We start from the raw sequence: 25,077 nt of genomic DNA, 5'->3' as shown, positions 1-25,077 counted from the left end.
GGGTCCTAATGAGCCTGTTGATGTCTATCATATTGGACATGGCCAATTTATACTAATCACAATCAAGCCAGGCTGAACCACTACAATCACATGCCTAATCACACATTTTGCGCAGATTGATGATAGTTGGAAACTTGAATTCTTTAATCCTCCCTGACAGAAAATTTGACCACTGTGGCTAACCTGCTCCTTTGACCAAAGAATCAAAGCAAACTCTACCCTGAAGTACGTTCCTCTCATCAAGGATCTACTGCATGTAACATCACAGGTTTGGGGAGGGGGGTACAATCGGAACAGCGGGCTCACCTGTTGTACTATTTGCTAGCCAAGTGACACTGTCACCACTAGAGCGGGCCAGGCTACAATTGGCCGTGTCCTCCCCTGTGTGCGGGGGGTGGGGAGGCCGTGTCCTCCCGTGTGTGCGGGGGGTGGGGAGGCTGTGTGGTCCGCTGCTCGGTGTCAGGCCTGCCGCTGACACTCCACTTGTATCAACACGACAAGCTTCTCGCCGAGACGAGGCCGAAAGGCCAACGGTTGTGCTGAGAGGCGTCCCGCTACTGACGCTTCCAACCACGACTTCGTCACAGATATCAACTTACCGACGGAGTTTCTAAACGTTGACGGAGTTGAACCTGACAGTGCAGAACACGTGCATGGTGTGGAGGTCCACAAGCTCTAGGCTAGCAGGCAGATACAGACCCCCCTCGAAGCTCGGACGGCACAATGCCAGAGGCTTAACACTGCGCAACTGGCACCACATCTTTCGTGTGTCAGTTGGCAACAACAACTGATACTCAGCACAATGTATGCAAGAATAACCAATCGAATCTGCTGTCAAAGATGCCTGCAATATCTCTGAGGGACTTCCTGACCGACAAAACCACATTCAACAAGACCAGAACTTTTACCTTCCGGAAAAGATCTAGAATGCTCCCGCGACTCACTACTCCCGTACTTCAGCTATTATGTTCTTAACCCAGCCTGAAGTCCTACGTTTCCTACTGGTGTTAGTTGATATCCTTAAGTTGTTCCTATAGTATCTGTGATTATTGTTATTACAGAAGCGGTGGTTGCGTTGCCGTACACTGTAGTTACGTGATGGTGGAAGCTGCATTGCATAATGTGCAACTACATAAATACAAGTGTAACTTCGTTATGTACAAGGACATTGCCCTATTATACATGATAACAACAATGACAATGTTAAGTGATGAAGATCGTGGTATCGATGAAGTAATGAATGAAACGATGACGTATGTGCACTAGCTTTGGTGTCCCTTCACTACTACAAACTCGGACCTTTCCACTCGCCACTCTCAGCGTATAATGGGGCAGCGTTGTTTCGGGTGACTACAGGCGCAGGGGGGGGGGGGGGGGGGGGGGGTGCGGTGGAGGGAACATCTATGACGTGTTGTCAAGGTAACATTCCACCCACCTTGTTCTCCGCATGCGCACTTGTTGCTGCCTGGCTCGGCCCCGCCCCAGTACGTCATCTTCTGGCCGTCACGTGACACCCACCAGCCGAAGGGCTCGTTTTGACCATCATGCAACAGCACGGAGCCGTAACACTCGTACTGGAAGGGAGAAGGTCACATGTCAAACTGGGTCAGTCACCCTGACGACGGTCGTAGATATGGCCAAAGATTTGGCAACGGGCAAGTCCTAGTTCAAGGCCCCTGTCACACATGTACGTAGGCGACCATGGCCTCCCGACCTTCATCAGACCATGGTTGGCAGACAATCGTGAGCAAGGTCATCTGTGATTGGAAGTTGGTCGGCAAGGTTGCCTACTGGTCTTTGAAAGTCATTTACGCCAATCGACTGGAAATTTTGACAAATCAAGGTCACAGTCTCGGATACGATCAGAGGAGCAACCTGCAGCTGGACTACTCACAACCTAGCGCCAACGTCGGTTGGGGAGAGGTCGGGAGAAAAGTCGCAATCGTGGTCCTGAATGTGTGACAGGGGCTTAATTCATCTATTGCTTGATAATAAAGTGTTCAAGTGTTAGTCGAACCGAAAGTCTAAGGCCCACAGGACGGTGGCGGTGGACAACTGAAGAGCCACTAAAATAACTGCACTTGACATCATTGACAGAACATTGGAATACTCCGAAGATCATTGGGTGCTTTTGTTAGGGTCACATTTCCAAACGGCGCCGGCCGGGCAACTTGCGGGAACAAAAAGTATGATATAAAAACACACAAAATACATAAATCGTGAAAGAACTAGCCAAGAGCAATAATTTGTGTGTATTTCTTGATGAGCTTTCATCTTTTTGTACCCGCAAAAAGCCCGATTGGGCCGTCTGGGCCATTTGGAAATGTGACCCTGGCTTAACTGAAACATCGTCAAGGGATCGGTCAATTTTTTAATCGTTTCTGTCTGCGATTAACGGTCTCATCACTGTGGAGAACACGCTCAATCATCATCATGTTAGCTATATACAGAAGAAAATTTCGCTGCTGATTTTTACCTTCGCCAAGAAGGTAATGTTTTAAGCAGCATTTGGATGTATGTATGTTTGGATGTTTGGATGTATGTTGTTTAGCAGCATAACTCAAGAAGTTATCGATTGATTGCCGTGAAACTTGGGACGTGGTTAGGTCATCAAAGGAATAACTAGATTTTGGGCCCCCTAGCGGCTTTCCTTGTTTACTCACCCGGATGTACTGTTCGCAGCTGCTGGACCGCGCCATTAGGGCTCGTATCTGTGCCATGGAAATCTCGTAATTTATCTGCTGTGAGAAACATCCGGGTTCTTCGCAGCCTTGGACCAGCGTCCTCTCCTCGCTGTCGTGGTGGATGACGGTTACTCCTGAGGCGGGGGGGGGGGGGAGGGGGGGGAGGGGGAGAAAGATTCGTGAGTCTTCTATCAAGCTAAGGAGTTGCTGTAACTGTATCGTAGTGTAGCAGCGCTGCAGTCAGATTGCACGACGTTTATTCCTGGCAAAATAAGCTGACATCGTAAACACAACAGGCGGTTGCCCTTTGCAGGACCGGGAGTTTTGTGCTTTTTGGGTGGTTGTCTTTGCCCGAGGAAGAAGTGATTAGATTTTGGAACAGATCTGAATTCAGTTATATAGAAATATTCTGAACTGCATTGAGAAAGCAGACCTGAAGTCGATGAGAAGGTGGGACTAGGTCCAAGTAACGCGAGAGTCATGAAGTGGAGGCCACGCCAACTTTCCCACGAAAAGTAAGGATTTGTGATGACAGATTGGGACTCAGGGTATGTATTTATCGCCGTAGAGGCTTGAACGATTATATAACGACTTAAACAGAAGGGATTATATACGACCGAGATAGGAATGTTGGAACAACTTCAAGATTTAGTCGAATCATCCTACAGCAAGTCGGGAATTCCCCACCGCCCTGTGGTTATGAGGACTTCGGTGGATTTTGTAAGGATCATAGTCTTGACCTTCTCACACGCCACACAGCGAGGCATGTAAGCGATCCTCCGTCTGCTAGCGCTCCGCTTCAGGTGGGCTCCTACTGCCCAGACTAAGTAACCGTGAGGTGGATTTGCTTTGGCACGCCTAAGACTACAGGCCTGACCTCCCCCAGTAGCGAGAACGGAGGCCCGGTCTCACAGGACGCGTTTGTTTGGGCTCGGCGGTCGCCCCAGAGCAAACACTTAAATGAAGTACATCTGTAAAAACCACTGAGTGGCGAACTTGAACGTGCCTGGTCAGGGGAAGCCTGGGAAAGCGGCGTGCTCGGAGAGCCATCACCAGGAGAGGGGTTCTCTCTTCACGCGGGGTTGTAACGCCTGCCTCCGCTAATAATCGCATCTGGAACCTTTGCTTGGGCGGGTCAGAAACGTGTTCGCGCCGAGCCCTTCCCCGCGGCTGCGTGCCCGACTCCGACTGGTGGTGTTTTGTCAGGAAGCTCAATGTGTGGAGCCGTGCTGAGTTCTACACGGTCTGCTCAAATACACAATTCATATTTCAACGGAACAGAAATGCCGTTCTCTCTCCTTTAGCCCCAGTCGCGACGAAATGTCTCGTATTCAGTTATTCTTATGCCTATAAAAAATGGAGATTTAGTTTTTGATCATTCAAATCTTCACACTGTGATATGAACAGAGCATTTGACAAAGATGTCAGAAACAATTTGTTCCCTTGTCGAATAAAACCATGTAAGCCGTATTAACACTCATTGTAAAAGTTATGACAGAATATGTCTCTTATGTTAAATACTTCGCACTTCAGACCCGTCAAGTACAAACCTATATCATCCCTATCCACATCCCAATTGGTCAAACCTGCATTTTCATGGTGCCAATGATAAAGAATGTTAAATGGAATTTTTGTTGATAATCTGAATCTGGATCTTCACCAACATTAAGTCACTTCTTCCCAGAACCAAATCTTGTGCACCTTCGAAAAATGATTAGAGGCGATTTATAATTTTTTTGAATTTCCTTGGTAAGAAACTAACTAACTAGCTAGCTAACTAGCTGACCAATTACAATAACAAACAGTATTTCACATGTATCACACCTCGCTACCGTTATCTTCTAAGATATCGACTTTCTCCTCGGCTACATAACCCTGACCTCTGTACCTCTGACCCGCCGTCACAACAACACCAGGCAGAGTTCAGACCTCTGCAGCTTTCGCTACAACACAGATGTCTCCGCGCGCACAAGTCGCGAGAAACCTAACATAAGGTCGACTCAACATCATGCCCTCCCCACAGTACAGAATTGTCCTTAGCATTGTTTTACTTGTTATATGTACACCTTTACAGTTCTCACCTGTCATACAGCCCTTCCTTGTTCTTGCCTGTCCTGCAGTCGTATTGCATTTATCTGCCCTATAGTCCTTTCATTTCTACCTGTCCTGCATACTTGTTCCTACCTATCGTAATCTCAATTAATCAATCGTCAACAGTCCTATAGACACCTTGTGATTTCACCTTTTTGTACAGGTGTACTATTCCCATCTTTCGTACCACCTATTGTTCTCACCTGTTTACAGGTGTGCTGTTCCCATCTTTCGTGCTACCTATTGTTTTCACCTTTTTACAGGTGTGCTGTTCCCATCTATCGTGTTACCTATTGTTCTCACCTGTTTTACAGGTGTGATGTTCCCATCTTTCGTGTTACCTATTGTTTTCACCTGTTTTACAGGTGTGCTGTTCCCATCTATCGTGCTACCTATTGTTCTCACCTATTTACAGGTGTGCTCTTCCCATCTTTCGTGCTACCTATTGTTCTCACCTGCTACAGGTGTACAGTTTCCATCTTTCGTGTCATTCTCACCTGTTGTACAGTCCTGCATGTCGCAGTAGATCTCGAAGGGCTCCACGCCGCAGGTGGGGCTGTCGGGGTCCAGGGTGTAGTTCCCGCTCCGCTTGAACCCGGCGCGCTTCCAGTCCGCACAGGTGGGCATCACTGTGGGCACAACCAATGGTCAACGGGGTTGTTCAACGATAGGAGTGCCAATTTAGTACATAGTGTTTCGGGCATTAAAAACTTATATTTCCTCTCTCTCTCTCTCTCTCTCTCTCTCTCTCTCTCTCTCTCTCTCTCTCTCTCTCTCTCTCTCTCTGTTTGTCTGTGTGTGTGTGTGTGTGTGTGTGTGCGCGCATGCATGTGTGTAAATGTGCGTCTCTGTGTCTGTGTGTAACGTAACTTTTGCAATATCTACACTCCAAAATCCATCTGAACTTTGCATTAAAAAAAGGGATGTGTAATATACCATAACGTATGGGTCTGTCTAAACGCATACAGTAAAACCCAATTTGACTTTGATGGCCCTGAGGGTGTATCAAAGGGGGCGGGGCTGAAGTCTGCTATCTCTGATTGCCTGGTTACATGATATCAAGATGGCCACCGGGATAGACATATCGGCCCATCATATTACTGTCTGCCCGTATCCTGTAACGCCCCCCTCCCCCCTCCAGCTGAGGCGGCGCTTCACAACTCTGCGCGGTGTCTGGTCCTGATGATCCCGTCATTATGATTAATGCGGCGCAGGATCGGCTCATATCACCCGTAACCTTCCCCGCCACCTCCCCGGCAAGACGCGGGGTGCCGCGCGGGGAAAGTGGGACCAGCCGCGCGCCAGCGTAGCCTCCGCTCCGGGCTCCGGACCGGCTGTACGTTTTTCTGTTTGGTCGACTCCGCGCAGTTTTCTGTCACCTGTCGGGTTCTGATTCCTTGCCGTGGTCATCAGATCAGACCACGAGAAACAACCAAAACCCGTTGAATAGCAGAAAACTGGGAGTAGATGGTAAAAAACGATTTTCGTCGGAGTCTGCAAAGCCTGTAGCGGAGGCTAGCGATAGGCGTGGCCGGTCGGCAGGGCCCGGGCAGGCCTGCGGGCTGACTCGGCAGGTCCGCCGGCAATGTGGGGTTGATCACGGCTTGGCCGGGAGCCAGACTAGCCCACAGGAGGCTGCAGTTGCGGTGGGATCTCACGCCCCAGTCCCCGAGCCGCTAATGTCGTCCATATCCACGCTATCTGCGGTCTCTTTTTCCTATTATCTGGCGGGGAGCAGACGTTTCGCGCCAGGCCAGCTCCCCGGCACCGGCATCGCTTGGCCGGTCCGACCACCCAACCTCTCTTGCGGTGTGCCTCATTAGGCGTGATTAATTGGATGTGATTAAACGTTTTAACCTCATACAGAGGAGTGATAGACGTCATGTCAGGAGACAGGAGACATGGGCAGCCGTGAATCATGGCGATGCACCTGTTTTACCCGCGTGAGTTGTGCGGCATGCAGACGGAGGGAACAGCCAGACTTGCTTGGGTTGGTTGGAGACGTTCTGGTCGCTCCGGGGCTGGCTTCCCTCTCAACTCATATTTGTCTTACTCGAGTTCTCATCAGTCTTCTTTTCTGTCCCTTCTTGTCGCCCTAGGACGGTGTTTTCCCCACTCATTATGTCGGAAAGGGCCCAAGGGTTTTTGCGTTCCCTTAAACTGTTTTAAAGGGGGGGGGGGGATTTGGTCGCACCGAAGTCGACACGGAATGAAATGAATCAGAGGAAATGAATCAAAATAAAAGGCAAATTGACGGATTTTAGTGAGGAAATCGGAGGACTTGACTATCCCCGCGTTTACGTTGATGAAGGTTAGACATCCAGGTAGTAAGATACGCCAAAAATAGTTGCTTGAGTAACTATTTTTGGCGTATCCCCGCGTTTACTTCGATAGAATATCTGATGTTGATAAGCCGGACGACTTATATGTACTTAACCAATCAGTGTCCTGTCTACTGTCCTACAACCTCAGACTTACGACACGATATAAAACCGTTTCTATAAAAGCGGCGTGTTCCTGATGGCGTCTACACAGATGATCCTTCTGTTTTTCATTAACGCGTAGTCCGAAATGAAAAAAGAAATTGCTGTCAACCCTACCGCGCTCCATCTATACATGCCCTGATTGTAAATCTCGCAGGACGGCGTGGCCACTTCCGTCGTAGGCCGTCGTACGACTTTCATATTATCGCATTTTCAAGAAGGCTGCGAAAGAAACAACAGTTGAACAGGGATCTCAGACAGCATTTCCCGTAACAAGACAGCCGAATTTTGTGCGACACTGCGCGACTATCACACGAACGCCTTCAGTACGACGATCGTGCGACGATCGTGGCCAGCCTTAGTTGTGATTTATCCCTTCCCCCGATAGCTGTCGACGCGCCCGGCCTGTTAGTCATCGCTTGTTTAAGATGAACGCACGACGCAGGGATGTTTTGTTGGGACTGCCAAATCGCGGGAGGAAGACAGGGTCAACTTTTTCACTAAAACAATAAACGCTAATTCGTCCGTTTATTTGAAATATAGCACACATTGCCATTGCACGCCTATATCTTCACCCAGCCCTAGGCTACCGTGCCGTGCCAAGCCACGGGGAAAACTAGACCGCGCCCCGAGCTGCCTCACATATGGAAACCAGCACGGGAAACCAGAGCTTATAGATGTTGTGAATAGCATCAAATAGAATGACGGAAAACGTTTAAGTGCACGGACAGAAGGGATTGTCTCAATCTTTCCGTAAGCTCCAAACGGATGAAAATCACAATACAGGTGCCCGGTGGTCCTTCCCGCTCCTCCCCTGCCCTGCCTTATGTGTGCGGTGGGCTTAACGTCAGGTGTACAATGTGTCTGTAGTTACGTTATGTGTGCTGGTCCTACAGCCTGTCCTGATTCCGTGTATGGACTGGATTAAGGATGGAGGTCAGAGCCACGGGCCGGGGCGTGAGTGTTTCACGGGTCAGGTCCTCCCCAGCCCCGCCGAACAGCCGGCAAGCGCCACGCTCTGCGGGACGCTACGGACGGACACTCGCCCTGATGATCCCTCCGCGGAAGATAAATAGGAGTCAGACACTGTTTAGAAATACATCACTCGGCGAGCGGTTTTCTTCTATAGACTCGGGATTTTACTTATCCTTTTGAGGCTGGTGAATAAAGACGTTCTAGATATGGTTTCAGACAAGTCGTCTTCTCTGTGAGGTACCTTCTTAGGACTCATCCCTTGAGGTTAAGGGGGTATGAAAAGTGAGCATGTTGGGTTACATCTCCTAACGACCGCTTCCTATCTAAATCCTCACAGATTTAACCAAGATCTCCGGGCGTCCGTAAATTTAGGCACTGTTTAGAATCCGTTGTCTCGGTGAATGCCACCGTTCTATGACCTCATTCTAGCTAGTAGCTTGACGGGGCTGAGTAACTGAGCTGGTTGGGTTAGTGGGTCCTATTTTATTAGGGCCTACATTGGTTGGGTCCCGACAACGCTCTACGCTAAATTCGCAGGGCCGGCTACGCAATACGCTAAATTCAGAAAGCCTCCCTACGCTCTACGCTAAATTCAGAAAGCCCCCCCCCCCCTACGCTCTACGCTGAATTATGGAGTGGTCGGCAACGCTCCACGTGAAATTGAAACGGCCGATTACGCTCTACGTTAAAGGGGCATGCAGGCCCTCTTTTATTTTTTTTCCCTGACTCGATCCTTGAATATCTGCCCGCGATCTCCAGACATCGCGGTTGCTATTGGCCTTGACACGGTCGGGTCCGCCGGGAGACAGTGGGATTCCGAGAAGTCAAGTTCGGGAGACTGGACATTCCTGCCCGGTGCCCCGCCCACCGCCTCACGCCCATCTGGAGGGACAGAAGTACTCTCCAAGCAGAGGTTCGGCTCCGGCTCGTTTTCGTCGTCTTTCTAGTCGTTTTTATCGGGCTTTAACCGGTCAGGATTTCTTTTTGTCAGCCAATTGTCAAAAAGAAAAGCTCGATAAGAACGTCGAAAAGACGTCGAAAACAAGCCGGCGCCTCACGCCCATGTGACACATCACGCCCCGAGCCCGACCGTCTCAGACAAGTCAATTAAAGCCCATAAGGATGGGCCAGCGTCTCCGAGAAAAGCCTTTCAGGTTGATAAACGAGCGACCCATTTTAGTCTCGGCGGGGAGCGGGCACGGCGGCTGGTTTGCCGCAGCAGACCCGAACACTTCAGCGGCCTCGCGACGGGGGTTCGCGGCTGCTGATATCGCCGGCTGGTTGTTAACGATCTACCCCGGCACAATCCATCAGCCTCCGGGGGGGGGATGCCACTGGTAATTAACGCTAGTCCTCATGCGTACAACAAATGCACCCCCTCCAGATACAGTGGAGAGGTCTACCGGAGGAAAACTACGCCTGGCATAATTGAGACATCGTCCGTCTCGGGTCTGACACGGCGACATGTAGGCATTACGGAATCAGCATTGCCACACTGATGGATGTGTGCCATGTATGTTTGGTTATTGAATCTACCGAAAATAAACAGACAGGAGCTAGTTAGTGACAGGGCAGGAACCTTCCCAAGGGTTTAAACAATGAGCTCCCTTCTACATGCTCGTGCTTATTTACCTACAGCTCATCCCGGTGGGGGAGGAAGTCCCTCCTAATCCCCCTCCCCGAGATAATCCCGGACCCTCCCCGGCGAACCTCCGCGCTACAGACCACCAGGTCAAGGTTTGGTCTCTCCGCTTATGCTACGGTCACATTTCCAAACCGGGGCCCGGCCGGGCTGTTTGCCGGAACGAAAAATAAACATGCATGTCAAGAAACATACACAAATCATGCTCATGATTTATGTTTTTGACGTTCGTGTGTTTTGGTGTCTTTTATGTCATACTTTTTGTTCCCGCAAACTTGACCGGCCGGGCCCCGGTTTGGAAATGTGACCGTAGCATAACAGGGGAGGCTGTATGTACATGTGGTTATGTTATACACACTCGTACATACCGTCAGACATATGTGTATAAGACAGGAATGTGATATTATACTTGAAGACATGAGCGCATCTTAAGGAAAGACAAGTCGTGACTCCTTACCTTCAAAACCGACTTTAAGACATGCGTGCGTCTTAAGGAGAGACAACACGTGACTCCTTACCCTCGGGCCCGACTCATGCGTGCGTCTTAAGGAGAGATAACACGTGACTCCTTACCTTTAAGACATGCGTACGTCTTAAGGAGAGACAAGTCGTGACTCCATACCTTCGGGCCCGACTTTAAGACATGCGTACGTCTTAAGGAGAGACAAGACGTGACTCCTTACCTTCGGGCTTTCAGGAGAGACGAGACGTGACTCCTTACCTTCGGGCCCGACTTTAAGACATGCGTGCGTCTTAAGGAGAGACAAGTCGCGATGCCTTACCTTCGGGCCCAACTTTAAGACATGCGTGCGTCTTAAGGAGAGACAGGTCGTGACTCCTTACCTTCTGGCCCGTCCTTGGTGTCGATCTTGTTCTGCTTGAGCTGCAGGCGGGAGATCTCGGCGGACTGGTTGGACACCACGCCGCGCAGCTGCACGTTCTCTTCCGTCAGGCGGCCGAGCTCGTCCTTCTGTCCCTTCAGCGTGTCCTCCAGGTTCTGCCGCCTGTCCACCTGTACAGGTGCATAATCATGTGTTAAACACGGGAACAGCTACGTATGGGTTACCTGTCTACCTGTACAGGGGTATAACCAGGTGTTAAACACGGGAACAGCAACATAAGGGTTATCTGTCCAGCTGTACAGGTGCATAACCAGGTGTCAAACACGGGAACAGCCACATATGGGATACCTGTCTACCTGAACATGTACATAACCAGGTGTCAAACACGGGAACAGCTACATAAGGGTTACCTGTCTACCTGAACATGAACATAACCAGGTGTTTAACACAGAGACAGCCACATATGGGATACCTGTCTACCTGTACAGGTGCATAATCAGGTGTTAAATACGGGAACAGCTACATATGGGTAACCAGTCCAGCTGTACAGGTGCATAACCAGGTGTCAAACACGGGAACAGCTACATTTGGGTTACCTGTCCAGCTGTACAGGTGCATAACCAGGTGTTAAGGTGATGATGAACACAGGAACAACCACATGTAGGTTATAACCACCTGTACATATGAATGGCGCAGTCTTTTGGTGATGAGAACCACGCATACGCCTTTTTATGTAGGTTGTAACCACCTGTACACGAGCATGAGGTGTTAACGCGATGATACACACGAGAACAACCACAGGGGTGGAAACAGGGCATTACCGGTATTCTGCTAACGATACAAGAAGTTCAATTTTGGTCAATAAAACACGTAGACTAGTCTGAATGTGACTTTTTGACAATGTCATTAGTGAAGTGTCATTAGAATCATTAGTTATGTTCTGTTGACGACATGAAAAATGTTACCTAGCTCAAACATACTACATAGTATATTGATTGGTGATACTGTCATTATACAAGGTATGCCTTTACCAACACAACATGAAGCGCGTTGTTTGCTAAATGGGAAATAGAGAAGTTGTAATGTTGATATATGATCACGAGGGCAGAAGTGGCGTCTAGTTGTAACACTCAAAGTCAAGTTTGTTGAAAAAGAAAACAAAGTTCAGCTTAGCTTGAAAGTTCATCTGTGTTGGTAGAAATCATTCTTAAACAAGTTTTAACTGTAATTTCCAACACAAGAATTGGACTTACCCAAATTTTCTTAAATTGTCAAAATTTTCTTAAACTTTGTTTAAGAAAGTTCAGCTTACCTCCTCCTGAAGTTCTTTCTGCAGATCCTCGGCCTGGCCGGTCAGTTTCTTCTCCAGATCGTCCAGCCTCTTCAGCAGGGCGGCCAGGTCGGGGCTGGGGGTGAGGCCGGGCGCGGGGGTGGGGTAATCCGGGCGCGGGGTCACCGCTGGGGCGGCGGTCACGGGCCGGCCATACTCGTCTGTCGTCACGACCACTCTCTGGGTCACGGGGCGGCCGGAGGCGTCGGTTACCGGTCGGCCGGACTCGTCTGTGGTGACGACCACCCTCTGCGTGACGGGGCGACCGGACGCGTCGGTCACCGGGCGGCCTGTCTCGTCCGTGGCGACGACCACTCTCTGGGTCACGGGGCGGCCGGACTCGTCGGTGACGGGCTGCCCGAACTCGTCGGTCACCGTCAGGACCTCTCCGTCGGTGGTGACGATGGCTAACTGCGTCACCGGCTGGCCCGATTCGTCTGTTACGGGGCGGCCAGACGCGTCGGTAGTGACCACCACCCTCTGCGTGACCGGGCGGCCAGATGCGTCCGTCACCGGGCGTCCGGACGCGTCCGTGGTGACCACCACCCTCTGCGTCACCGGATTGCCGAACTGGTCAGTAACGGGCTGGCCGGACGCGTCGGTCACAGGGATGACCGCCTCGGGTCTCGGCTGGGTCACCGGGCGGCCGAACTGGTCTGTGACGGGCTGGCCGTACTGGTCTGTGACGGGGATGCCGGCGGGCACGGTTACCGGGCGGCCGTACTCATCAGTGGTCAGGATCACCTTATCCGTCACCACGGAGGGCGCGTCGGTGGGGCCTGCCGAGAGATTTATTCATATATTTATCTATTGGTTCGGCATGTTACATGCCAGGGTTGCCCAACTAGCGAATAGCTATTTTTAAGGGTTAACCCTGGGGAAAAAATACAATCAATACGTTTTACACAAAACAAATTATCTCGTCTGCAGAGAGATAACCAGCAGGAGTCACGTAGGAGATAACGAGGTCACTTAGCAGACAAAGACACAAAATTCATATCCATACATCTCCGTCCGGAAATATATACGCCCTCTACACATACTCTCTCCGTAGGACTGACAGAGATTACACGTGTAACATGAGAAGATGAATGAACGCGCACGTGGTTGAGTGGGCAGATCGGGGGCTGATCGCTACTTGTTAGTGTCGCCTTTCCCATCTATAGACTAAGTATGTCAGCTTTTATATGGCCTACCGAGCAACAAACTACGTACAGTGAAGCCATCTTGAAATCTTTTTGTGTTCCTCCTATATACATCTTACACTCTCTCTTCATTCACGTACTCCTATCCTATCCCTTTTCAGCTCAGGCAAAGACGTAGAAACGACGTCATTGAAGGTACAACAATTACTTCTAGATAGAGCATGCTAAATAATACAAAGTGATCTGCCTGACCTGTTCCAATCTCTGGACCCGGCGCCTTGGTTGCCTCCTCGATCTTGGTCATCAGCTCCGCAGCAGCGGTGGTGACCTCTACCCCCGGCACTTCCGGACCGGTGACGGCCTTGATGGCGGCTGTCGTCGCCCGCGGTTCCTCGATCATGGCCGTGGTGATGGCTTTCAGGACGTCGGTGACGCCGATCTCCTCGCCCGGAGCTGCAGTTGGACGGACACCTGGCAACCTGGTTACCAAGGCGTCGATCTCCGCTGTTGTTACCGCTTCAATTGGCTCCATCACAGGTCGGCCTGACGCGTCGGTCACAGGGTTGCCGAATGCGTCGGTTACGGGACGGAATCCGGGCGCCGCTTCGGTCACAGGCCTGCCAGACGAGTCGGTCACCGGGCGGCCGGACGAGTCCGTTACCGTGCGGATTCCAGATGGACCAGGTGTGGCAAACTCATCAGGAGCGAGCGTGACTCCAGGTGCGAGCTGGGTCACGGGTCTCCCGTACTGGTCGGTCACAGCTTTACCTGAGGCGTCTGTGACGGGGATGACTCCAGGCGCAAGTGGACCAACTCTCTCGTACACGGGAAGCCCGGACGCGTCGGTCACTGGTTTGCCGGAAGCGTCGGTTACCGGACGGAGTCCAGCTGTCAGTTCGGTCACAGGTCTCCCGTACTGGTCTGTCACGGGGCGGCCGAATTGGTCTGTCACGGGGCGGAATCCTGGTACAAGTTCGGTGACAGGGTTGCCGGACGCGTCGGTCACTGGACGGCCTGAGGAGTCGGTGACGGGGCGGAATCCAACTTCTCCTGGACGAGCCAGCTCGGTCACGGGGTTGCCATCGGCGTCTGTCACGGGGTTCCCGGAGGCGTCAGTTACCGGACGGAATAGAGGAGTCGCTTGGGTGACGGGTCTGCCGGAGGCGTCGGTCACAGGACGGCCGGAGGCGTCCGTCACGACTCCCGGAGCCAGTTGTGTAACGGGTCGGCCGGAGGCGTCGGTCACAGGGTTGCCGTCGGCGTCGGTTACGGGTTGGAATCCGGGTGCGAGTTCTGTCACGGGTCTGCCGGACTCGTCGGTCACAGGTTTGCCGGAGGCGTCGGTTACCGGGCGCACTCCTAGTGGAAGTCCATCTGGGCCAACCAGCTCGGTCACTGGGTTGCCGGAGGCGTCGGTGACGGGGTTGCCGGAGGCGTCGGTAACCGGGCGGGATATCGGAGCCGCTGCGGTCACTGGTCTGCCAGAGGCGTCGGTCACAGGACGGCCGGAGGCGTCCGTCACGACTCCAGGAGCCACTTCTGTCACGGGGTTGCCGGACGCGTCGGTCACGGGGTTGCCGTAGGCGTCGGTCACGGGACGGAATCCTAGTGGAAGTCCATCTGGACCAACTAGCTCAGTTACAGGGTTGCCGGAGGCGTCGGTCACGGGGTTGCCGGAAGCGTCGGTCACCGGGCGGGATATCGGAGCCGCTGTCACTGGTCTGCCGGAGGCGTCGGTCACAGGGCGGCCGGAGGCGTCCGTCACGACTCCCGGTGCCAGTTGTGTAACGGGTCTCCCTGACGCGTCGGTCACAGGGTTGCCGTAGGCGTCAGTTACGGGTTGGAATCCGGGTGCGAGTTCTGTCACGGGTCTGCCGGACTCGTCAGTCACAGGGTTGCCGGAGGCGTCGGTTACCGGGCGCACTCCGAGTGGAAGTCCATCTGGACCAACCAGTTCGGTCACAGGGTTGCCGGAGGCGTCGGTTACGGGGTTGCCGGAGGCGTCAGTCACCGGGCGGGATACAGCAGCCGCTATGGTCACCGGTCTGCCTGAAGCGTCGGTCACAGGACGGCCGGAGGAATCCGTCACGACTCCCGGTGCCAGTTGTGTAACGGGTCGGCCGGATGCGTCCGTCACAGGGTTGCCGTCGGCGTCGGTTACGGGTTGGAATCCGGGTGCGAGTTCTGTCACGGGTCTGCCGGACTCGTCGGTCACAGGGTTACCGGAGGCGTCGGTTACCGGGCGCACTCCTAGTGGAAGTCCATCTGGACCAACCAGCTCGGTCACGGGGTTGCCGGAAGCGTCAGTCACGGGGTTGCCGGAGGCGTCGGTAACCGGGCGGGATATCGGAGCCGCTGCGGTCACAGGTCTGCCGGAGGCGTCGGTCACAGGACGTCCGAAGGCGTCCGTCACGACTCCAGGAGCCACTTCTGTCACGGGGTTGCCGGACGCGTCGGTCACGGGGTTGCCGTAGGCGTCGGTCACGGAACGGAATCCTAGTGGAAGTCCATCTGGACCAAATAGTTCAGTCACAGGGTTGCCATCAGCGTCGGTCACGGGGTTGCCATCGGCGTCGGTTACGGGACGGGAACCAGGAGCCACTTCGGTAACGGGGTTGCCGGATGCGTCGGTCACAGGGTTGCCGAAGGCGTCGGTCACGGGGCGGAATCCAGCTGCGATTACTCCTGGACCAGCCGTAACTATCACTCCTGGAGCAGCCGTAACTCCAGGTGCGGGTTCTGCAGGTGCGATCTGGGTGACTGGGCGGCCATACTCGTCTGTCACCGGGCGGCCGGACGCGTCGGTCACGGTGATAACTCCATCTGGGCGTCCAGGTGCCATTGCTCCTGGAGCAGCCGTAACTCCAGGTCCCACAGGTGCCACTCCTGGACCAGGTGTGACGCCAGGTGCCTCTACTCCTGGCTCCCCGGGCCCAGGTGTTGCAAACTCCTCACCAGGCCCTGCGGTGATGGCATGGATGGCTTTCAGTGTTGTGGCGATGCCCTCTAATTCGTCCCTTTCAGTCGTTAGCCCGTCCACGATCTCCGCTGGAGGCGCACCTGTAGGTTTTAGTCTATCCAGCTCTGCCGTCACCTTGGCGATCTCCCGTGTTGTTACCTCCAGCAGCGCGGTTACTGTGCCAACCGGTGGAAGTTCCGGACCAGGGGTGCCTGGTCGATCCACGATGCCTGGTGCTTTCTCGAGTTCTCTCTCCAGATTCTCCATTCTGTCCTGCTGCTCGGCCAGCTGAGCGTTCAGGCGTTCGCAGCACTGCTCCAGTTCCTTAATCTTATCCTCCATGGAATCAATGTCGGCCACCCGAAGCCCCTGTTCGTCCACCTGGATCAGCAGCTGAGCCAGACGCTTGCGTTCCTCCTTCAGCTGGGCCCCCAGGCCGGCCACGTACTCCCTCTGCCCCTCCAATGTGGTCGGCACCTCCGCCAGGTCCTCCGCACTGGGCTCCACGGGCTCGGAGAGGGAGGGCTCCGGTCTGCCATTCACGGCCACACCTGTGCCTGGCCTCCCAGGGGGAAACAGCAGCCCATCTGGTCGCTCGTAACCATTCCCGTTCCCATTGCCATCAACCCTTTTCAACAATGTGTCCAACCTCTCAATTTCGGTGGTCTGGTTTGCGACCTGAAGCTGCAACTGTGTGCGTAGCAGGCGTTCCTCTTCTAAATCTTCCGCGATTTGTTTGGCTTGGGAAATGACCTCTACTTCCAGATTTAGCTTCAGTTTCTGTGTCGTTACTTGCTGCATCATCACCGCGCTTGTCAGGTTTGCAAACCGGCCTTCTAGATCTTGGCAACATCGGGAGCCGTCCGCGGTGGGCTCACCGGCCTCAATTTCGTCGCGTTCTGCCAACATTCCATTGACTTTGTCCTGAATGGAGGCCGCCTGAGAGGCAATGGTTTGATCTATGACGGCTGTGTAGTTCGTTAGTTGCGCAAACATTTCTAAACGCTGCTGCTGCTCTCTTGAGACCAAGTTCTGAAGCCCACTAACCTCGTTTGACAGGCGCCCGTCCAGCTCGGCGATCTTCCGACTGTTCTCTAGAATCCCGGCCTGCAGGCCGCCGTTCTTCTCAGCCATATCAGTCTTCATCTGCGACTCGCGCAACTCTGCCCCCAACATGGCAGTGTCTATCTTCCCCGTCATGTTGGCAACGTTAGCGGCAAGGTTGGCCCGTTCCAGTTGCTCCTCAAGAACACGCGTTTCCAATTGGGCGACCTGGTCGCAGCAGCGGTTGATGGTATCCTCGTTGTCGGTGAGTCGATCCATCCCCTCGGTCAGCTCGGACTGGAGCCGCGCGGCGAGTGCCTGGAGCTCTCCGGTCACGTTCTGCAGGCCGGGCGGCGCCGCGCAAGAGGACGAGATGGCGTCCGCCGCCGTTATTCTGAAGGTGTAGGTGCAGGAATCGTCATGCTCCTCCCGCCGTACTCTCTTCACGACGTGCCCACGACTCCGACCAGTGCGGAGGGCTGGACCGCCTTCCAAGAAAAGCACCGCCTGAACCAGAAGAACAAACACGGTCAAAGTCACCCCAGACATGATTCCGCACCCACAGACCTGGCCTTCCTTATCACCGCTGTACAGCCGACCGGCACAGTATCCCCCAAACGGCTACTGTGTCCTCCTGGGCGTATCTAACTAACTTTATAACTTGCCGTTAAGTGTTTTACATATGCACGGACTCTCACACTTTGAAGGAGGGGGTTTCGGGGTAGTGGTTGGTGTAAAGGTCAGGTTAGACGTTTCGTCATAGCTGCTACTGTCCGTCCAATGTGAGCACTGTGAAGGGTTGTAACTGACCATACCATGGACAGGTAATCAGCCAACTACATGGCGATGTTATAGTGACATTATACTTCTGTATATTGAAGTTGCTATTTCTCCCAGACTGTCTCGGTGTACCATAAATGCCAGGGATGAAGCCGGCCGGGTCAATGATTTGAACAAGTGCTTTGAATTAACGAAACTGCTTGTCTACGCCCCACATCCCATTGACTCAAATTATGGTCTGTTCAACCCCCGTTGTGCACATGCGGAGGCCCAGGGATTCCTGCTCGGTACTAAGCCTGCACAGGCAGCGCCTTGTCTGTGGAAGCCTCACAAATACACTTGTCCGCATTCTTTCGGCCTAGTTGGGACATGTGGGGCCTGCCTGTTTCTAATAAGACCCAACCTTCATATCGTAGCTCAAACTACGCGGAACAAGGGTCTTAATGACCGCGGCAATGGGTAAGAATGTGCGATGAACCGGAGACGTAATGCCTGTATTTTTGTCCACATGACGTGTGGATATTGTCCGGGGGGAAGGGGCGTGAGGGTCAGACGATCAGTGGGGTGGGGGAGGGGGGCGGGTTGGAGTTAATGAAGTGTTCAAAGTCGTCCTGTCAGAAGATACCCTATCATAAAAACGTTCTAGATAATCCAACGTACACCGCGCTTTGCTGTGTGAAGTCAGTGAACGCTTCTAGCGTCCGTGATGGGTTGGTTTTAAGACGCTCGCGCCGTTTAACAAAGGTCTGGCGGCGTGACAGCAGAATTAGTCGCAGTCTGCCGAAGTGAAGTTAACCCAGACGTTGCCCACAGCCATGTGTTTCTGTGGAGTCCGGTCCGACCTCTGCACAGGGGCACGTGACCCTGTCAGCTTCCCCACGGTAAAGGGGCGTGTGCGAGCGCCGGGGCAGGTGACACAACACCGCTCGGGCCGGGAGTCCGTGCAAGACTCGTCCGTTCTCTACAAGGCTCATTCATTCTCAAAAAGATCACTCCACGTCAGCATCGAGTCTTCCCACCGACGTGGGTGGATGCAACTATTCGGCGACGCTTCGGTCTGCTGAGTGACTAATGAAGACTGCCTGACGGTACGAAAAAGACAAATGCATGGCTGTTCCCGTATCGGGGTTAATGGAGACCCTAGTCCTGAATAATGACTTGTAATGATAGGAGGCGCAGGTTTAACGACGCGCTATATATCTTACTGAACACCAAACATACACCCGACACTAACGCTATGCCGCCGTCTTATGTCTTCTATTACCGAACACCGTCTTCCAATCTCAAGGTGAACGACTCGCCGTACACTTCCCCTTGAAGTCGCCGACAAATGTTCGGGGAGACAGAGGTACAAAGCAGAGGTCTGGGTTGTCGGGTTGAATGAGGGTCGGTTCAAGGATGCCTGCTGGTTCCGATAGAGAGGGGACTGGAGTCAACTTTCCACTGAACCGCGTTCGGCCAATTTTACCTGGCTGAGACGCAAACCTGCGCCTTGTTAAGCGCCGTGTTCGGCTAACAGCGCTTTATGCCCCCCCCCCCCCCCTGGAACTAGCTACGTGAGGGGGGGGGGCGTTTCCGGCTAGCAGCGAGTTATGTCCCCCGACTAGCTATGTGGGGGGGGGGGGGGGGGGGGTCGGTTAAGGTAACAGCACCTCATGCCCCCCTGGAACTAGCTACGTGAGGGGGGACGTTTAAGGTAACGGCGCGTTATGCCACCCTGGAACCAGCTACGTGAGGGCCTAGGGGACGAGGGGGTGTTCGTTTAACAGCGTGTCTCTCTCTCTCTCTCTCTCTCTCTCTCACTCTCTCTGTGTGTTTGTATGTGTGTGTACATGCGTGCGTGCGTGTTATAAAAACAGGCCAGCCAGAAAAAGGTTACGATTTTTCTTCCAAATATCTGCTTGGAGATGAGTAACGTGTACGCTTCAATTCAAGCAATGGCAACATAATGAAAATGTAGCAGCATGTAACATTGCATTGTACCTGTTACAATGACTTGTCTTACACTATTCTCAGGAAAAATGGGTCACTTTTCTCTAACTACTTGATCCAAACAGGGAACCTCAAGATTAAATTCCTGTAAGGAAATGTGTGGACTATTCATCATTTTCACTTTCATACTGCGAGCGGAACGGATACTGGGCCGGTTTTGTGTATTCTCCAAGCAGAGGTTTCAGTCAAGACGGTTACTCCTAACCCTCTCGACCGAAACCCCTGCTTGGAGAACAGGTTTTGTGGTCGAATCCCCAGCACTGCGGTCTGGGAACATACAGGATAGCAGGCATCCGCCTGTGGTGTTCCGGAAAAAGAAAATCACCTTTCCTCTGTTTCTTGTAGCGTTAACATCGCCGTCGTGTCCGGGCAGCATGACATCGTCGACGCGTCGAACAAGTATTTGAACTTCCCCGTGTGTAGTATCGAGAAACGACCCTTCCATCCCCGCCACGATAATGGACCGGTCCGTCCGGCTGGGATGATTGACAGCTAAACGGGACGATTCTGTGCCACACTGCCATGTTCAACTGGTTGTACTTGACTGGAATATGACCACGACGGCGAAACATATTCCATTCCCTGCGTCAGCGACAATATGAGTCACCATCTCCTGCACAGTCACGATTTAACGTTACGTGAATGGAATATTCTGTGACTCAGACGACATGTAACAACATGAAGTGCGTAACGTAAAAGCGCGGGAATTTGGCAGGTTGTGTGAGGTCAGATTTCTTGACTTGTCCGCTGTATAGCGTTGCTCTTCTTGGGGAAACCCTCCCATATATATAAATTAGACACGAAACCCGAGTTACCAATGCAACGATCATGTTCATGTAGCGTTAGGGAGATTGGTCATCTTTCAGAGGACTTTAAAAAAAAACATTTTGTAGCGTTCTGTGTTTGTAGCGGAAACAATGTTTCCAAATGTTGTCACTCGTAAAGGAGTCGGTACAAACTAAATATGCCACGCTTAAACGATTGTGTACAACGTAAGCAGTGACGTCAATTGTGTTGCTGAAAACTGTTCAAACACGACAAATTCAACTGACCGCTTCTGCAATGTTTACGTCATGACGTCAAGAGCTCCACACTGACCTGTCCGACTTGACCCTGAACTGTGGTAGTTGTCGTAAAACATGACCACTGCCGTAAACCAAAACTGTCGTAAACCAGAGTGCGCGAACAGTACACCTTGCCGGATGATCCTGTCAACAATGCAAATTTTTCTACTGTTGACAGGAACATGTACAGATAACGTTACTTGTTTGCATCTTCCAGTGAAGGCCTCAAGGAAAGAAGGTTATTTTAACCTCCTTGCTCAAGGTAAGGAAATGTTGTCTGGGCATATGACTATAACGTCATAGAGCCACTGCCTGTCAACTTTGATTAAGAAATTGTGTGACGCTACGGTGTCATCCTCAGGTTTCAGTTGCGAAATCTTATTACGTAACGCGTCAAGTTAAAAAATATCGTATACTCCTAACAGGACTATAACGTTAACTAACGTTATATCATTTTCCCCTGTAAGTGTAACTATATCATTCACCCCTGTTACGTTAACTGCATAATGAAGAGAAAACGTGTGAGAGGAAATTGCCTTTCACGACCACTGAGGTGCCGCTTTTCATGAGAGTGACCTCCAATTTCATACCCGGCCTCTGCCGCCATGGGAGCGTTTTGATGATGTCAGGGTGACATTTGGGGAGACGCGCGCCAGCTGCTACTCATATCTCACCGGAGGGGCAAATTATATAGCCTCTACCAGGCCCCGTCCTATCGCTGGGAAAATAGTAGAAATCAGCCGAGGTGCTCCGCTATACAGGGTAGGTCCGATATACAGTAAAGTTCCATTTCGATGAACTGAAATGGAACTTTACTAAGTGGCTGACCTACCCTGCATAGCGGAGTACCTCGGCTGATTTCTACTATTTTCCCAGCGGTAGGACGGAAGCCTGGTAGAGGCTAGGAATTATAAAGCCTCCGATGTAGACTCCTCCCGGCTGTTTTCTTTTTCAAGTTATTGTTTTATACTATTACATTTTTTTCTCATTGCTTCCCGGCCAACAACAAGAAAAAAATGTAATAGTAAAACTGGAACTTAGAAAATGAAAACAGCCGGAAGCAGTCTGCAACGGAGGCTAGAAACTATACAAGTCTCAGGCATGTGCCGACTTCGGGAGTTCGGAAGACTCGTCTATTCAACTTCCGACTCATGAATTAGTTTTTAATACATTTACTTCGCTCATCTTGTAATCATAAGGTCTATGTCATAAACTAGACAATGGCGGCATGTATGCAGCAAGTTTAGGAGGGTCTGCATGGGAGCAGGCGGGGGGGGGTGCAGGATTGCACTTAAAGTATTGCCTGAGGCTATTGACAGGATGATCCTGTCAACAGTATAGAAATGTGCACTGTTGACAGGATGATCCTACGGTACAAATTTCTTTATCGCTGACAGGATCATTCTGTCAACAGCACAAATGTTTCTACTGCTGACAGGGTCATCCTGTCAACAGTGCAAATGTTTCTACTATTGACAGGATTATCCTGTCAATAGCCTCTTGCTAAAGTATGACGTCAATCTTACCCACCTACCGATCACACCTGATACTAAATCAGAGCGGTCCAGCAGTGTTGGGGAATTTACTTGGCAGGGGCGGAAATTTAATTTGGCTTCTCATAGCTCACCTGGGAGTCCCCCTTCTCTTGTCTGAAACTTTTCCAGACATCTGTGAAATATGATATCAGTATGATGACTCTTAAGACGGTCTTAGATTTCGCCCTTCCCCCGAAATGACGCAAATGTAGCTAAATCCATGAGTACGGGTTTGTGTGGAGAGTTATAGTTTTGCCAGCGCTTCTTTATAATGTTTATGTTGTCGAAAATTATGCAGACATTTGTGAAATATAATATTAACATTATAACAGTAACGGCGCGTCTTAGGTCGCTACTCAGTTTTGTCTCTTCCAATCGGGTAAGACAAACCCGGCTACAACATAGCACTCCTGTAGACGCCTAGGGTGGTCCGCCTGTACTTTCGCTGACGGGTCTCTACCATTATTCTTTGCGGTCAGGAGCCCAACAGGAGCCAGCGAGCTGACACCGGGGGCTTGGCGGTGTGCCGGCGGGCCGCGATCAGACAGGGCCCGGCATGGGGGAGGGGAGCTCCCGCTGCGTCTGTCCTACCTTCAGCTGTACATACATGTTCGCACTAACACAGTAACCCAGACCACACTCTAATAACGATTTACCTTTGATATCACAGCACAGGAGTTACCCGAGATCACAGGCCATTAGCTGTGATATCACAGCGCCATGTGCGCAGGAGCCTGGGACAAGAGGGAGACTGATGGAGCTGGAGATTATCTATAAACAAGCGTGCCACGCGTCACACGTACGGTAGAAGAAGATATACGGACAGTGCATTTTGTATGCACCCAGGCACTGGACGACCATTATAAGTCATCACACAAGCAAACACACACACACAGACACACACACACACACACACGGACTCACAACGACGCACACACAGACGCAGAGAGAAAGAGAGAGAGAGAGAGAGGGAGAGAGAATATAAGTGTTTAATGCCCGAAGCACTATGTACTGAATTGGCACTCCTATCGTTGAACAACCCCGTTGACCATTAGTTGTGACCACTCAAGCAATGGAAACATCCCCCCCCCCCCCAGCCCCACATGCACATATGAAAGCAGAGCTACTGTACACATGTCCATGTTACAGCTAACATCTGACATGGAACATGGTCGTATTTCAAACAGCACACACACGTCCGGGTCTCTCCGGCGGTAGGGAGAATGAATGAATGAATGATTTATTGCACAACAATTGCATCAGTGACAATGTATGGCAAATTACAGACAACATAGGTAACAATCTAGTTCTATACATGTATAAGAATATACTACTTACTATAATACTATATCCAGTGTGATCTATGGCCATTGTAATGTGGAACTAATACAGACTAAGGGTTGTTTTTTTAGGCTAATTGTAATTTAAGGAAATTTCTAATTACTATAACGCTACATCAAATGCAATCTACTTTAATTACAACGTGGAGCTATATCTAAATTACAGACATTGTGTTGCGTGTTTCTAGTCTAATTTGCGACTTTACATTTGTCAATTCTCATTCAGGAATGGTACAGTTTCGTTTTTGCATAGCGTGGAGAAGACGAATGGCCTTGACAACAACATATGTAACCATGGCAACCGTCTCCAGGGGTCAGTGGAGAGGGTGGGGTCACGGTCAGCGCGACGTCTGCGATCACGGGGAGACCAAACAAACGGGGCGGACACAAGTGGGTCAGAGGTCAGGCAAGGCCGCCACGTGCGCACGGCCTGTTGGCTCCAAGCAGATGTGGAGAGGGATTGGGATCGTTTATTCTTGTACGTCTTTTCGTAGTTTTTTTCTTCTCCTCCTTTAAGTGATGAAGTGAACAGTAAAAGAAGCAAGGCACCAAGAGATAAAAAAAGAACTTCCCTACCATATCCGTAACGTCTTCAGTCTAATAAGAAAATAAAAACAACAATGAGATTGCATGGCAATACTCTGTATAATGGAAATCGCTGGAATACAGATTGAGAGACAAACAGACAGACACACAGACAGACAGGTCTAAACAATTCTTCAATCTCCATTTCTTTGGGGTGACGTTACTAACGCTATAAGGTACAAGCACAACCCGCACATCTGCTTGGAGATATCTCTGCCTGCTTGTGGTCGATTCAGGCACAACAGGTGGAGTACAAATAACGCCCTCTATCTGGCACATCAGAACTGCACTTTGTCAGCTTCCAGACACTCACTCCCGACCCACGTGCCCCATATTGTAACTTGATACCCCAAACATCAGGTGATGAGCAGCACGTGTCTGTCTGTTTGTTTTTTTATTTTTATTTGTTTCGCACAACCGTTATAGTAACTTATAGTTATACTACTTATACTGCTATAGGCGTAATACACAAGTTAGGACACATTAGGAACAACATCCTGTGTAAGACCAGTAAGGTGTGATACGCCGACACCCCTGGTATTTTCGATAAGTGCGGTGAGTTCTTTTTGGTTTATTGCGATAACCT

At 51.3% G+C, this 25,077-nt stretch overlaps 1 protein-coding gene across 1 annotated transcript in view; it reads right to left on the bottom strand.

Moving 5' to 3' along the window:
* LOC136424112 (mucin-4-like) overlaps positions 1–17,928 on the bottom strand; it is a 40,649-nt gene extending 22,721 nt beyond the window's left edge. The window contains exons 1-6 of the mRNA XM_066412546.1: positions 13,445–17,928; positions 12,030–12,826; positions 10,719–10,887; positions 5,273–5,404; positions 2,664–2,818; positions 1,436–1,574 (exon numbers count right to left, since the gene is read on the bottom strand). Of these exons, the coding sequence (XP_066268643.1) occupies positions 1,436–1,574; positions 2,664–2,818; positions 5,273–5,404; positions 10,719–10,887; positions 12,030–12,826; positions 13,445–17,744 (5,692 nt within the window). The 5' untranslated portion in view covers positions 17,745–17,928. The remainder of the gene's footprint in view (positions 1–1,435; positions 1,575–2,663; positions 2,819–5,272; positions 5,405–10,718; positions 10,888–12,029; positions 12,827–13,444) is intronic.
* Between the last annotated feature and the right edge of the window lie 7,149 nt (positions 17,929–25,077).

The sequence above is a fragment of the Branchiostoma lanceolatum genome, chromosome 1 (genome assembly GCF_035083965.1).
Source record: "Branchiostoma lanceolatum isolate klBraLanc5 chromosome 1, klBraLanc5.hap2, whole genome shotgun sequence".
Lineage (NCBI taxonomy): Eukaryota > Metazoa > Chordata > Leptocardii > Amphioxiformes > Branchiostomatidae > Branchiostoma > Branchiostoma lanceolatum.
The sequence above is the reverse complement of the archived record's forward strand: the minus strand, read 5'-3'. Positions and strand labels throughout refer to the sequence as shown.